At 39.9% G+C, this 16,189-nt stretch overlaps 2 protein-coding genes across 4 annotated transcripts in view; one reads left to right on the top strand and one right to left on the bottom strand.

Annotated features, from left to right (window-relative positions):
• Positions 1 to 14,974, top strand: part of fbxw8 (F-box and WD repeat domain containing 8) — a 32,387-nt gene extending 17,413 nt beyond the window's left edge. For both annotated transcript variants that reach the window (XM_024002693.2, XM_024002691.2), the window contains exons 9-11: positions 10,335 to 10,508; positions 10,795 to 10,911; positions 12,736 to 14,974. In XM_024002693.2, the coding sequence (XP_023858461.1) occupies positions 10,335 to 10,508; positions 10,795 to 10,911; positions 12,736 to 12,901 (457 nt within the window). In that variant the 3' untranslated portion in view covers positions 12,902 to 14,974. The remainder of the gene's footprint in view (positions 1 to 10,334; positions 10,509 to 10,794; positions 10,912 to 12,735) is intronic.
• The window catches only part of LOC111973755 (calcineurin B homologous protein 3-like), a 29,192-nt gene continuing 26,316 nt past the window's right edge, over positions 13,314 to 16,189 (bottom strand). For both annotated transcript variants that reach the window (XM_024001143.3, XM_024001144.3), the window contains exon 8: positions 13,314 to 14,971. In XM_024001143.3, coding sequence (XP_023856911.1) covers positions 14,888 to 14,971 — 84 coding nt within the window. In that variant the 3' untranslated portion in view covers positions 13,314 to 14,887. The remainder of the gene's footprint in view (positions 14,972 to 16,189) is intronic.

Below are 16,189 nucleotides of genomic sequence, written 5' to 3'. Positions count from 1 at the left end.
TTTTTGCACTATTGGTTAGAGCCTGTAAGTAAGCATTTCACTGTKAGGTCTACACCTGTTGTATTCAGCGCACGTGACAAATAAACTTTGATTTGATTTGACTTAGGTTGGAGTCATTAAAACTTGTTTTTCAACCACTACACAAATTTCTTGCTAACAAACTATAGTTTTGGCAAGTCGGTTAGGACATCTACTTTGTGCATGACACAAGTAATCTTTCCAACAATTGTTTACAGACAGATTATTTCACTTATAATTCACTGTATCACAATTCCAGTGGGTCAGAAGTTTACATACACTGAGTTGACTGTGCCTTTAAACAGCTTGGAAAATTCCAGAAAATTATGTCATGGCTTTAGAAGCTTCTGATAGGCTAATTGACATAATTTGAGTCAATTGGAGGTGTACCTGTACCTGTTTCAAGGCCTACCTTCAAACTCAGTGTCTCTTTGCTTGACATCATGGGAAAATCAAAAGAAATCAGCCAAGACCTCGGAAAAAACGATTGTAGACCTCCACATGTCTGGTTCATCCTTGYGAGCAATTTCCAAACGCATGAAGGTACCACGTTCATCAGTACAAACAATAGTATGCAAGTATAAACACCATGGCACCACACAGCCGTCATACCACTCAGGAAGGAGATGCGTTCTGTCTCCTAGAGGTGAACGTACTTTGGTGCGAAAAGTGCAAATCAATCCCAGAACAACAGCAAAGGACCTTGTGAAGATGCTGGAGGAAACAGGTTGGGGCTGGTGCACTTTGGGGCTGGTGCACTTCACAAAATAGATGGCATCATGAGAAAGGAAAATTGTGGATATATTGAAGCAACATCAAGACATCAGTCAGGAAGTTAAAGCTTGGTCGCAAATGGGTCTTCCACATGGACAGTGACACCAAGCATACTTCCAAAGTTGTGGCAAAATGGCTTAAGGACAACAATGCCAAGGTATTGGAGTGGCCATCACAAAGCCTTGACCTCAAACCTTTAGAAAATGTGTGGGCAGAACTGAAAAAGCGCGTGTGAGCAAGGAGGCCTACAAACCTGACTCAGTTACACCAGCTCTGTCAGGAGGAATGGGCCAAAATTCACCCAACTTATTGTGGGAAGCTTGTGGAAGGCTACCTGAAACGTTTGACCCAAGTTAAACAATTTAAAGGCAATTCTACCAAATACTAATTGAGTGTATGTAAACTTCTGACCCACTGGGAATGTGAAATAAAAGCGAAGTAAATCATTCTCTCAACTATTATTCTGACATTTCACATTCTTAAAATAAAGTGGTGATCCTAACTGACCTAAGATGGAATTTTTACTAGGATTAAATGTCAGGAATTGTGAAAAACMGAGTTTAAATGTATTTGGCTTAGAATTATGTAAACTTCCGACTTCAACTGTATGTCTGTAGTCTATCAGGCCATTGCATATTGTTTTCACTTTCTCTCTCTGAGAGACAATGTCCCCAGATGTCAGAAAAGATAGCGAGTTTACCATTCATTTTATAAATCATTCATCATTCAAATGAAGCTGTTTCTGCCAAGGCCGCATACCATTCCTTATAAGACGGATGGTCCTTCTCCCTCCAGTGTCTCTGTATGACTCTTGGCTGTGTTAYAGCAACTTTTAGCCAGTTTAAACATGAGCTTCTCAGTCCATCAATATCCTTAGTGATATTCASTAATAGCAAAGCAGGATTTACAAGTATTGTGGTACCCAGAATATCCCCAATCTTTTCCATTACCTTCCGCCAAAAGGTATGTAAGCTTGGACAGTCACAGAACATATGGATCATGTCACCTCTACTTAACTGACATCTTCAGCATAGTCTGGATTCTATCAAACCTATTCTGTTCAACCTCAGAGGAGTCCAATAAATCCTATTGAACACTTTAAATTGAATCAGCTTGGACCAGGCATCTCTCATAGGGAGGAGCATCTGTTGTACTATTATATTCCATTTCTCCTCTCCAAATGTTACCTCCAGGTCTTTTTCCCATACATCCTTTAGACCCTTACAAGTTTCATTAAATGCACCTATAAGGTGMCTGTATATAAGCCCTTCGGTATGTGGTAATTTGCATAGGATTTCTATCTTAACGCTTATATCGGAATGTACTAGGAATTTGTTGTTGTTTTGTCCTACATAAGCTGGAGATACCTCCAAAAGTCCTGTTTCTGTATTATACTTGGACCTCAGCTCTTCAAAAGAGGTGAAAGTGTTTTCTTGATACAGACAACCAATGTTCTTTATCCCCTTTCTATACCAACCTTTCCAGAAAACCATGTGTCCCCCTATTTTCAATTTAGGGTTGTTCCATAACGAAGCATAGCTTATCAAGAAAGGTGAAGATCTCTCTCTCTCTTATGAATCTGGCTCCATATATWTTTAGTATGGGACCGTATTGGATTCTGGAGTCCCACCTTTTGTTGTCTCAAATAATCTGATGCCCCGAATGGGGCATTAAGTTCTTCCTCTATGTCCACCCAGATTGGCCTAGTCGAGTTCTCAATAAAGAGAGAGACTATTTGGTAAGCTACAAAGACTTCTTAATACAATTGCATGTTAGGGAGCTTTATTCCTCCCTTCTCAGTCTTTGCCTGTAATCGCGCTAGTTTCATCCTGGCCTTTTTACCGGCCCAAACAAACTCAGTAATAATTTTGTCCTTGGATTTAAAAGTATAGACAGGTATGGATAGTGGTAACATGCTGATGACGTAATTCAGTTTAGGAGCTATGACCATCGTTATAACCTGTATCCTACCCCATAATGAGATTTATACTTTATCCCAGCTCTTAAACTGGAGTTGAATTTTGTTCAATTGTGGGTCAAGATTTRCAGAAATCATGTTCTCTAGACCACGATCCCCAGGTACCTCCAGTTTTTAGGCACCCATTGAAACCTCCAGCTGAGGAAATCAWTTCTCAGATAATGTTTTGATAGAGGCATTACTTCAGATTTGGTCCAGTTTTACTTTATASCCCGATATCTCTGAGAATGCATTTACAAGGTCCAGTAAAGGTGGAATGGAGAGTTGGGGGTCTGATATTAATAGTAATATGTCGTATGCATAAAGCAGTAGTTTATTCTCCATACCTCCCATATTAATCCCTTTGATTGACTGATGCAGCCTAATAGCTTTTGCTAATGGTTCTAATGCTATAATAAATAGGAGGGGCAAGAGACAGTCACCTTGTTTCGAGCCTCGTCCTACAGAAAATGGAGATGATCGTAGTCCGTTAGTGACTACTATGGATTTGGGGTCGTTGTACAAAAGTTTAATAATATTCTGAAAGCCCTGTCCAAATCCAAATGTATTTATAGTATAATGCAGGTAGTCCCAGCCCACCCTATCAACGGCTTTCTCTGRGTTTAGGGACAAATCTTTTGCCTTCCAGATGACATGCAGGCGTCTACCATTATCAGATGAAGTTCTGCCTTCCACAAATCCCACCTGATCTGGATTTGTGATTTTCTTAATGATATGWWTCACCCTCATAGCCAGAAGTTTTGTAAACAATTTTCATCATAATTTATCAAAGAAATTGGACGGTASCTCCCACACTCATGGGGATCCTTTCCCTTTTTGAGGATTAGGGTMATTACTGCATCACTCKTAGAAGGTGGGAGCTCACCTGTGTCAATCGATGTGTTAAATGTTTTCAATATTTCTGGGCTAAGCTGCTCTGCAAACCTTTTATAGAAATCACTAGGTATCCCATCCAACCCTGAAGTTTTACCACTGGGTGCTTGTCTTATAGTTTCGGTCAATTCCTCCAAAGTAATAGGGCGGTCGTGCCAATTCCTGTCTTCCTCTGTTAATTTAGYAAGGTTCAGATTCTGAAAGAATGCCTCTGCTTTCTGCATATCTAAAGGACCGTCTGAAATATAAAGTTCCTGAAAGAAGTCTCGAAATATTGTTTATTTCTTTATGATTGGTAATCAGCTTGCCTGTCTTATTTCTGATTCCACCTATTTGCCAAGCTGTTTCTCTAGATTTTCAATTGACTGGCCAACAGTTTTCCTGCCTTTTCACTAGATTCGTACCATCTCTGTTTCAGCCTGTACAGGGAATATTCCGCTTTTTTTACTGAATAAAATATTCTGCTCTTATTTGGTGTTTGTCAGATTTACCAGAGAAATGTTGCTGGGATTGGACCAATATTCCCTCTCCAGCATTTTAACATCTGTTTCAAGTTTATACATTTTCTGTTTATCMAYTTTCATAATGGTAGCTGATCTTTGTATCATTACTCCACGTATGTAAGCTTTAAAAGCTTCCCAGACATGTACCTGTTTCGCACTATTGTTGTTTGTTTCAAAGAATATCGTAAAGTGTGTTTTAAGGAATTCACAAAACGCCTTGRCCTGTAAGAGGCTGGTGTTCATTCGCCAATATTTAAAATTGTATCTTTCGTCTCCTATTCCAACAGTCAGATCAATGGGTGCATGATCTGTCATAGCTATCTTGCCCACATTGTAAGCACCCACTTTATCTATGAGAGAGTGTGAGATCAGAAAGTAGTCGATGCATGAATAAACAGTGTGCCTATTTGAAAAGAATGTGTAATTGCGAGCGGTGGGATTGATCAATCTCCATATATCATAAAGACCAACATCTTTACACAGTATTTTAATTTCTTGAGTTTGAGGTCCTGGTTAGACCAGTTTTGGATTTATCTAAAAAAGCATCAGGGACCTGATTTATAATCACCCCCCCCAGTACCAGAGGAAAACCACCGAAATCCAGTATTATTTTGTTAAGTTGAAGGAAGAAGTCTGGGTCCTCTTCATTTGGAGCACAAGTATTTCTCAATATTATATTTTGTCCTGAAATCTTTACAAGTAAAATCAAGATTCATCCCTATTTGTCCGTAAACTCTTTTTCCACTTGAACATGTATACCTTTGGAAAATAGAATAGAGACACCTCTTTATTTTGGTTGAATGTATTATGGTAAGCACTACCCACCCATCTGTCTCCCACCCTAGGAGGGAGCATTCTTTTTCCAGTAAGTGGGTCTCTTGGAGCATAATCGCATCGGAGTGTTTTTGTTGAAGATAATCCAATACCTTACGTATTTTTAAATATGAACCTAGTCCGTTCACATTCCAAGACGTAACTTTAATCACATTGGTCATTATCTGAAAGGCTGTAAATATATTWTTACCACAACATGACGAGTGTTAGAATATTTTAAATCTATGTGTTTCTGATAGCCACTGCTTAGCGAATCAATGAAAGTGAAGAACTGGTAATATCCCCCCGTCCAGAACACTATACTTTCCATAAAACCAATATGTTATAAAGATCCCCCCAACTCCACAAGGTACAAAAAAAGGAACATACAAAATACAAATCTCCCTCCCCCCTAAACCAGGCCTTCATCCGTGTGAAGTGTCCCGAGGTCTTCCGAGCGCTGATGCTCCAACTAGAGCATGTTTTACCAACGCCAAATATAGGCATGACCGCATACATTTTGAAATGACAAATATGACCTGTCATAGAGGTGACATAAATCAATCAAAACATCGAACATAAAGACAGGCTGATCGTTATTCTCTCAAAGAGAAGAGATTACCTTTCTCGTGGAGACATGAACTGTATAGATCCAAAAGACAGGAATGTAAACTGAGGTCAGCCACAAAAGAGAGACCGGTATAAGTCATAATAATGATAAAATAAACTGACTAACACTTTGGCTTGTGCCCATCACTCATGGCACGAACACACCTGTTGTGGTCTATATTGACCCACTATTGCTGTTATTAGAATGAAAACTTAATATATGTTTATCCCCACTATAGCCATAATACAMAATGATATGCTTGGACTATAGTCCTGCTTAATCTAGTACTATAATGATGTCAGCTGTAAACCAGAAAGATAAATTATAGGCGGCATTCGTAGAATAAACACTCAATGAGACTGTTACTCACAACATGGGAAGTTATATCGCCTTAGAGAAAAATGGTAGTCCATCCGTGATGAACCATTGCCACCATGCGTAACTTCCATAGCCTACCACACTACTCAATTTGTTTYGCCTCATTGARGTCCATGACACAATTATTTGCCTCTTTTGGGTCTGTGAAACGACGTAATGATCRTCTCYAYGTAACCCAGAACACGGCAGGATATTGCAACGAGTATTTCAGTCCCCGTTTCATGCACATATGCCTCACCTCCGTGAATGCATCTCTCTTGTCTTGAACTCTTTGGAAAAGTCAGGGAAAACTCCACTTTTGTCTCCTTCCATTGAAAAGTCCTATGCTCTTTGGCTCTGAGCCGGACCTTCTCCCTGTCAGTGTGTCGTAAGAATTTCACCAGGATAGGCCGGGGGTTGCGTAGGGCTGGTCCTGGGCGCAGTGTCGTCGGTTTCCGATGTGTTCTCTCGATGGGCATGTTGTTAACTTAACATCCTCCGGTGTGTTATCAAATAGGTTGCGTAAAATGTCTTTCACACAATCTTCCYTATTTATGTGGATTTCGGGAAACTCTCTGATCCAAAGTGTGTGTCTCCGACTGTTATTTTCCTGGTATTGAAGTTGTTCTTCGATCAGTCTCCATTRTTTCAACAGTGTCGTTTAGGCGGTTGTTCTTGTCCTCCGAGGTTGATATTCTCTCTTCTGCGTGTGTAACTTGGTTGTCGAGTGTGTCCACTTTTGCTTTCAGTGCACCCACTGTATGTTTTATTTCAGCCACAACTTCGCCCACTCGCAATTTTCTCTTCGAGATTTTTGTTCATTTTGCGAATCTCATTTAGAACTGGGTCATCAGGTTGTTCTTCTCCGCCATTTTCCTTGCTAGCTGCAGGTAGAGATGACATTTGTGTTTTTCGTCAAAAGTGTCTGCTTATTATGTGCATTTCTAAGTAATTTTTTCCATGTAACCGATATTTTGGACAATTAGTTAACAAAATGTGTAAATAGGCGTTGAATAATTAGTTAAAATATAGTTGGAGCTATAGTTAGCTGCTGCTCCTCGCCACATCGTCGCCGGAAGTCAATAATTTGTTCTTAACTGACTTGCCTAGTTAAATAACGGTTAAATAAATAAAAATTGTCCGTATATATCCGATACGGGATTGTGTTGAGGCAGAAATCTGGGAAAGGGTACCAAAAACAATTCTGCAGCATTGAAGGTCCCCAAGAACACAGTGGCCTCCGTTATTCTTAAATGGAAGTAGTTTGGAAACAGCAAGACTCTTCCTAGAGCTGGTCGCCTGGCCAAACAGAGCAATCGGGGGAGAAGGGCATTGGTCAGGGAGGTGACCAGGAACCCGATGGTCACTCTGACAGAGCTCCAGAGTTCCAGAGCTCCAGAGTTCCTCTGTGGAGATGGGATAACCTTTGAGAATCTCTGCAGCACTCCACAAATCAGGCCTTTATAGTAGAGTGGCCAGACAGAAGCCACTCCTCACTAAAAGGCACATGACAGCCCGCTTGGAGTTTGCCAAAAGGCACTTAACTTCTTTGTGATAGGGGGCAGCATTTTCACTTTTGGATGAATTGCGTGCCCATAGTGAACTGCCTCCTACTCTGTCCCAGATGCTAATATATGCATATTATTATTACTATTGGATATAAAACACTCTGAAGTTTCTAAAACTATTTGAATGATGTCTGTGAGTATAACAGAACTCATATGGCAGGCAAAAACCTGAGAAGAAATCCAAACAGGAAGTGAGAATTCTGAGACTGGTCAATGTTCAACTCATCGCCTATTCAATTCCCTGTAAGATATGGATCTGTTTGCACTTCCTACGCCTTCCACTAGATGTCAACAGTCTGTAGAACGTGGAATGAAAACTCTACTGTGATGTTGAGCCGGATGGGAGGTGTTTCAGTCATTGGTCTGGCAGAATGCCAGTTCCTGGTCACGCGCGTTCCAAGCGATATCGTCTCGCTTTCCATAACTTCTAGAGACACAAAMGAATTCTCYTTATTGGATAGTTATGATGACAACATCCTGAAGATTGATTCTCTACTTAGTTTGACCAGTTTATTCGACCTGTTATATAACTTTTTGAAGTTTTCATCTGAGTTCGCCTGCATCTGCGCGAGCGTTTGGACATGTGCACAAAACATGCTAGCAAAAGTAGCTACTTAGACATAAGTAACGGACATTATCGAACAAAACAACGATTTATTGTGGAACTAGGATTCCTAGGAGTGCATTCTGATGAAGATCATCAAAGGTAAGGGAATATTTATGATGTKATTTCGTATTTCTGTTGACTCCAACATGGCGGAGAAATGTTGTTATATCTGAGCGCCGTCTCAGATTATTGCATGGTGTGCTTTTTCCGTAAAGTWTTTTTGAAATCTGACACAGCGGTTGCATTAGGAACAAGTGTATCTTTAATTCTATGTAAAACATGTATCTTTCATCAAAGTTTATGATGAGTATTTCTGTTATTTGACGTGGCTCTCTGCAATTTCTCCGGATATTTTGGAGGCWTTTKTGAACATGGCGCCAATGTAAACCGAGATTTGTGGATATAAATACGCACATTATCGAACAAAACATAAATGTATTGTGTAACATGATATTATCTGGCAACAGCTCTGGTGGACATTCCTGCATGCCAATTGCACGCTCCCTCAAAGCTTGAGGCATCTGTAGCATTATGTTGTGTGACACAACTGTACATTTTAATGGCCTTTTCTTGTCCCCAGCACAAGGTGCACCTATAATGATCATGCTGTTTAATCAGCTTCTTGATATGCCACACCTGTCAGGTGGATGGATTATCTTGGCAAAGGAGAAATGCTCACTAACAGTGATGTAAACATTTTAGAGAAATAAGCTTTTTGTGCATATGGAAAGTTTCTGGGATTTTTTATTTCAGCTCATGAAACATGGGAACAACACTTTACATGTTGCGTTTATATTTTTGTTCATTGTAGTTTCATCTCACTGTCATATTCTCAGCCGGATTTAGCTCTCTCAACATGAAAAAAAAGACAATCATTTCATAGAATTGACCATTCATATATGATTTTCATATTCTCAAAATATTTGTACTATATACTTGAGTTTGTCCTCAAAAGTGAGTATTATTTATTTTTTTATTACCAGAAGGGTGAGTTCCTGACCTTTCTAAAACTATGCAACGTTACCAGTTATTGGTTATGGCCATCTCATGTGTTTGGGTATGTTTATTTCGGAGGAATATATATATATGTTTTTGCCCTATCATTCAACTGGCTAGTAGAAAACAAGGATCATGCTGATTAATGTGAAATAGCTTGTCAACTGGCAGCTCAGTGAAGACCAGGGCTCGCTCCAAACATTAGATTTATGACTGTCGGAGACTGCCAGACACTAACTTTTAAACCCCTTTGCTGAAGCGTGAGCGCCCATGAAACAACACTACTCAGCAGCCATGTCAGTGTCTCAAATGTCACCCTATCCCCTATATAGTGCACTACTTTTGACCAGGACCTATAGGGCTCTGGTCAGACGTAGTTCACTATATAGGGAATAGGGTGCCATTTGGGATGCAGCCCATGTCTCACCATTCGTCTTAGTTACAATGCTAATGCCCATTTAGCTATGCAACCCTGATTCGTTTAATTTATTGAAGCGGAAATTAAATCTGCTCACCCCCAAATAAATACAATTTGGGTAATGAACTTTTGGAAAGCTTTTTGCATGAAGTCATCCTCCTGCTGCTGTGCGGTGGGACCCAATAAACTAAAGCAGTGATGGCAACAGATGGAGCTGGAGGTCCGTAGGGCATGTTTGGCTCGTCAAACCAGACCCAAGAATCCTCCTCTTAGTTCTATTAATGRTACAACAGCACCGTGTTTAATCAGTTCAAAACATCTTCAATATTTGTAGCTTTGGTTCTGTGAGTGAATGAGTGTTATTGGTGGCTAAAGTAATTAAACGTATGTTTATAAGTGGTCTAAAGTAGATGAAGCAGATGAAATCCCCTCAATGTCTCCTGGTGTTGGTGTTTATTCCTGTCTTTGTTGGTCTGTCTTTTCTGATCATCGTTTATAAGTTTTCTGTTGTTGTTTTTGTAATGCATTGTTCGGAGGCACCAAGTTTCCTCTGGTAACCTAGTTAAGATGTGGCCTGAGTGCCGGTCTGTTGGTTCTATAATGCCAACTCCTTGTTGGCACTCATTGTCATGCCACGGCTTGAAAATAACAGCAATAGAGGTGGCAAGAACACAAACAGATCTGGGATCAGCCTAGGAAAGATGCATCCTTTCATATCTCCAGTAGTGGAGTGAATCGACCACCTTTGTCTGATCTACTTCCTGCAACATCACTTCCTGAGATGAAATGACTACTTGCTTTTGCTGTGTTCTGTTTCAGGGTGAGGGTGTTTGACCTGCGCACCGGCTCCTCTGTGACATCACTGTACGCCCACCACATGGGCGTGACCTCCGTGCAGGCAGACGATTGGAAGATTGTGAGTGGCGGAGGTGAGGGATTGGTCTGCGTCTGGGAGATGAGGATGGGAGCTAAACTGTGGGAGATGCACAACAGGTGGGACAGCAGAGTTCTTTCTATTGGTTGCTCATACATCTATTTGTTTGTGCCACAAAAGGCAGGTAGAATTRTTACATGTGCTATTCAGTACTTGAAATATAAAAATGTAAGTGTCTTGCCGTTCCTGTCAATGCAAGTATGCATTGCTAAAATATTCAGCAATACACAACATTTACCTATCAGGCTGACATTGGCAGCAAACCAAACAGGCGCATCAGTATTGATTGATCCCTTTAATAATAAAAAATGGTGTTTGTTGTTTCCCCCTCCTGTTTGTTTGCAGGCACCCAGTKAGACACTTGAGATTCAACACTAGCACTCTGGTGACAGCCAACATCCCAGACGAGAAGTCTCCACGAGGAGCCTGCATCACAGATGATGACCTCACAGCCCACCGCAGGTCCCTAATAACACCACCCAAAATTCAAATTTATACATTTAGAGTTTAGCAAGATACTTGTTTATTCTACTGAAGATTCCATATTACACAGAGATCAGTGTCTGCATAGATGTGCCTTCAGAAAGTTTTCACACCCCTTTACTTTTTCCACATTTGTGTTACAAGGTGGGATTAAACTGCTTGCATATTTTTTTTTAAATGGTCAACGTTCTACACAAAATAGTCTGTCAACATTTGTAAAACATGAATGAAAAATAAAATACTAATATATCTTGACTACATAAGTATTCAACCCCCTGATGATTCAATACATGTTAGAATCACCTTTGACATCGATTACAACTGTAAGTCTTTCTGGGTCAGTCTCTAAGAGCTTTGCACACCTGGATTGTACAATATTTGCATTATTATTTTAAAAATTCTTTAAGCTCTGTCAAGTTGGTTATTGATCATTGCTAGACAGCCATTTTCAAGTCTTGCCATACATTTAAAGCCAATTTAAGTCAAACCTGTAACTAGGCCACTCAGGAACATTCAATGTCGATTTGGTGAGTAACTTCAGTGTATATTTGGCCMTGTGTTTTTAGTTATTGTCCTGCTGAAAGGTGAATTTGTCTCCCAGTGTTTGTTGAAAAGCAGACTGAACCAGGTTTTCCTCTAGGATGTTGCCTGTGCTTAGATCTATTCCATTTATTTTTATCCCAAAAAACTCCCTAGTTCTTGCCGATGACAAACATACCCATAACATGATGCAGCCACCACCAGGCTTGAAAATATGAAGAGTGGTACTCAGTGATATGTTTTGTTGGATTTGCCCCAAACATAAAGCTTTGTATTCAGGACATAAAGTTAATTTCTTTGACACATTTTTTGCAGTTTTACTTTATTGCAAACAGGGTGCATGTTTTGGAATATTTTAACTCTGTACAGGCTTCCTTCTTTACACTCTGTCATTTAAGTTAGTATTGTGGAGTAACTACAATGTTGTTGATCCATCCTCCATCACAGTCGTTAAACTCTGTAATTGTTTTAAGTCACCGTTGGCCTCATGGTGAAATCCCTGAGCGTTTTCCTTCTCACCGGCAACTGAGTTAGGAAGGACAACTGTATCTTTGTAGTGACTGGGTGTATTGATATACCATCCAAAGTGTAATTAATAACTTCACCATTGGAATACCACCCTGGTCTTTGGGGTTGAATCTGTGTTTGAAATTCACTGCTCGACRGAGGGACCTTACAGATAACTGTATGTGTGGGGTAGAGAAATTAGGTAGTCATTCAACTCACTTGGGGCAGCAGTCTAAGGCACTGCGTCTGTGCTAGAGTCGTCACTACAGACCCTGGTTCGATTCCTGGCTGTATCACAACTTGCCGTGATTGGGAGTRCCATAGGGCGGCGCACAATTGGCCCAGCGTCGTTAGGGTTTAGCCAGGGTAGGCCACCATTGTAAACAATATTTTTTTCTTAACTGACTTGCCTAGTTAAATAAAGGTTAAATAAAATTATTAAAAATAAATTATGTGAGTAGTTAACCACATTTTTACTTTAGGCTTTCCGTAGGGGTTGAATACTTATTGACTTAAGACATTTCAGCTTTTAATTTTTAATTCAAACTTTGACATTATGGGGTATTGTGTGTAGGCGAGTGACACAAAATCTTAATTTAATCCATTTTAAATTCAGGCTGTAACACAACAKAATGTGGGAAAAGTCCAGGGATGTGAATACTTTCTGAAGGCACTGTACATTCTATTTAATTCTATGAGAGTCTGTTTGTTGTTTTGTTGTTTAACTGCCCCAATTCTTGTGTGTCCACATTATAGACATAGGGGAGTGATTTGCCACTATGACTTCTCAGAGGACTCCACCTCCCAGGACCATGTTCTGCCCATCTGCAGGTCCAACTATGTGGAGTCATCTGGRTACAACTACAACATTGGCCTSGCCGTGCCCTATGACATCCTGTCTGGCTCTCACGCCTCCCACTGACCCCTACCACCAGCCCTTTAGACCCCTACTACTAGTACCATCAGCCCTGCAGACCCCTTCCACCAGCGCATGTTCTGCCCATCTGCAGGTCCAACAATGTGGAGTCATCTGGCTACAACAACAGCATTGGCCTGGCCGTGCCCTATGATATCCTGTCTGGCTTTCACCCCTCCCACTGACTCCTACCACCAGCCCTTCAGACCCCTACCACCAGCCCTTCAGACCCTTACTACCAACCCTTCAGACCCCTACCATCAGCCCTGCATACCCCTACCACCAGCCCTGTAGACAGTATGTACAAAGCAAATCAGCTTTTATATATCCGTTTTGATTTTTCAAACTGAATCTCATTTTTAATTAGTAGCTGTCCTTATTTTTTAAAAGAAGCTCATGTTTCCTTGGACTGTTAAGGAGTTTGTTTTAATCTTGCAAATTTTGTCTAGCGCAATGAATTCTGAATGGATTTCATCTTATGATGGGATCATGTTTTGTTAAAGATCCAGTGCAGTCAAACACGTGATTTTTCTGTGTTTTATATATATTTCCACATGATGATATTGCCCTTTTAGTGTAAGAGCTAGTTAATAGAACAATAAGAAAGATGGTTTCAAACCCCTGCCAATAATAGCTAATTTTCAGTTTTCTCCTTACCACTCCCAGATATTCCTAGCAAAATTCTTGCTTGAGAAATGTCACTTCGCTAAGCTACTTTTGTTAATCTTTTACCATTAACAAAAAAKWWWAAAAAACGTACCTTTTTAATTTTACCCCCTTTTCTCCCCAATTTCATGGTATCCAATTGTTAGTAATTACTAATATTGAGATAGAAACTGCTGCATTGGACCTTTAACTAGACATTGAAGTTGGTACTGACATCCTCCACAAATTGATGGGCAACAACAGTCACATGGTCCTTTCACTTAATTTACTTCAGTGGAATTGCAGATGGCAGTCTTATCTATCTTCACAAGAAGATGGAAGCAAAACACAAGTAACTCCAACAATTTTTKATCTCATAATTTCTTTATTTTTAATTAATGACTAAAATATGTGTATACATTAGTGCAAAGGCTATTACAGGTTCTTTGGATATAAAGAACAATATTCATCTAATGTATTTAAACATTTATTTTAAGGATCAATGTTTTCACCATGAGTAATACATAAAAGTGGTCTTTGATTTAGAGGGTAGAATGGTGAGACTCCACTGAAAGGACACAGGAATAATGAAGCTTGGTGAACTAAATAAATGAGTCTTCCGTGTATTCTGAAGCCCTGTCAAAATGCACTGTGCCCCACAGAGCCAGAATAAAAGTGACCCTGGATGCCAACACCGATCCTCTCAGTGATCCACGTGGCGGGTCGTGTGAACCTCTAGACATTCAAAATGTCTGTACTGTTATGTATACATAACGTTGACATGAGGGTGGTATGAAGGGATTCATTTGGAGCACTGGAGGTGTATGTGTTTACTTTTAGCTGAAAGCATGTTAGTATTCAGTCACAGGCAAGCACTAAATACTGCAAGGACATTGCACGGCACTGAAATGGATGCAAATGTCTAACCTGAACCTTAAAATATAGTTTCAGCATAGTTTGTCCTTTTAAAATGTACAACATACGGTATTTAGACAATATTGTACACTTACAGTGCCTTCAGAAAGCGTTTACACACCTTGACTTTTTCCAAATTTTGTTGTGTTACAGCCTGAAATTAAAAATGGATTGTTGACATTTTTGTCACTGGCCTAAACACAATACCCCATTATGTCAAATTCCAAAGCTCGCCGCCATTGGACTCTGGAGCAGTGGAAGAGTCAAGGYGTATGAATACTTTCTGAAGACACTGTATATCACAGTGGATTATGATCTCCCATCAATCATTCATAAGTTAAAATAGGTATTTGGSTTCATTCCAAAGGAAGCCCGGAGAGATTCATTCTGTAAAAACAGCAGTACCAGATGTATTTTAAAGGAGACAGGGACTCATTTTCCACATCGCATGGTTGCAGTGTCCATGTTTAAAAAGCGAACGTGCATCCTCGTCTCAATATCCAAGGTTTTAAGAATCTGTGGGGAGAAAATGTAGGGGAATATAAGACATATGGCAGTATTCAATATATAAAGTATAGCAGTATATTAAGACAGCAAATGTCACTGTTGTAATAGCATTATTTTGCATAACTCAAAAGTGAAATGGCATTTCCTTTTTTCAACCAATGTAACAATAGCCAATTTGAATAGCTTGTGAAATGGGGAAGTGGGGAAGAGGTTGTACACAGTGTACAAAACATTAGGAACACCTTCCTAATATTGAGTTGCACCTCCTCCCCCACCCAACTCCCCCTCCCACCCAACCACTCCCTTTTCCCCTCAGAACAGGCTCAATTCGTCAGAGCATGAACTAGAGGTCGACCATTAATCGGAATGGCCAATTTCAAGTTTTCATAACAATCGGTAATCTGTATTTTTGGACACCGATTTGCCGATTAAAAAAAAGAAAATGAATTTTTAATTTTTTAAATATATATTTTTTTACACCTTTATTTAACAAGGCAAGTCAGTTAAGAACACATTCTTATTTTCAATGATGGCCTAGGATCGGTGGGTTAACTGCCTTGTTCAGGGGCAGAACGACAGATTTTTACCTTGTCAGGTCGGGGATTCGTTTTTGCAACCTTCCGGTTACTAGTCCAACTTTCTAACCACCTGCCTTACATTGCACTACACGAGGAGACTGCGTGGCAGGCTGACTACCTGTTACGCGAGGGCAGCAAGAAACCAAGGTGAGTTGCTAGCTAGCATTAAACTTATCTTATAAAAAACAATCAATCTTAACATAATCACTAGTTAACTACACATGGTTGATGATATTACTAGTTTATCTAGCGTGTCCCGCGTTGCATATAATCGATGCGGTGCCTGTTCGACAAACGGGTGATGATTTAACAAGCTCATTTGCGAAAAAAGCACTGTTGTTGCGCATAAATGTACCTAACCACAAACATCAATGCCTTTCTTTAAAATCAATACACAAGTATATATTTTTAAACCTGCATATTTAGTTAATATTGCCTGCTAACATGAATTTCTTATAACTAGGAAAATTGTCACTTCTCTTGCGTTCCGTGCAAGCAGTCAGGGTATATGCAGCAGTTTGGGCCGCCTGGCTCATTGCGAACTGTGTGAAGTCCATTTATTCCTAACAAAGGCCGTAATTAATTTGCCAGAATTGTACATAYTTATGACATAACATTGAAGGTTGTACAATGTAACAGCAATATTTAG

Source organism: Salvelinus sp. IW2-2015, linkage group LG15, assembly GCF_002910315.2.
Source record: "Salvelinus sp. IW2-2015 linkage group LG15, ASM291031v2, whole genome shotgun sequence".
Lineage (NCBI taxonomy): Eukaryota > Metazoa > Chordata > Actinopteri > Salmoniformes > Salmonidae > Salvelinus > Salvelinus sp. IW2-2015.
This window is presented reverse-complemented; position numbering and strand designations above follow the sequence as displayed.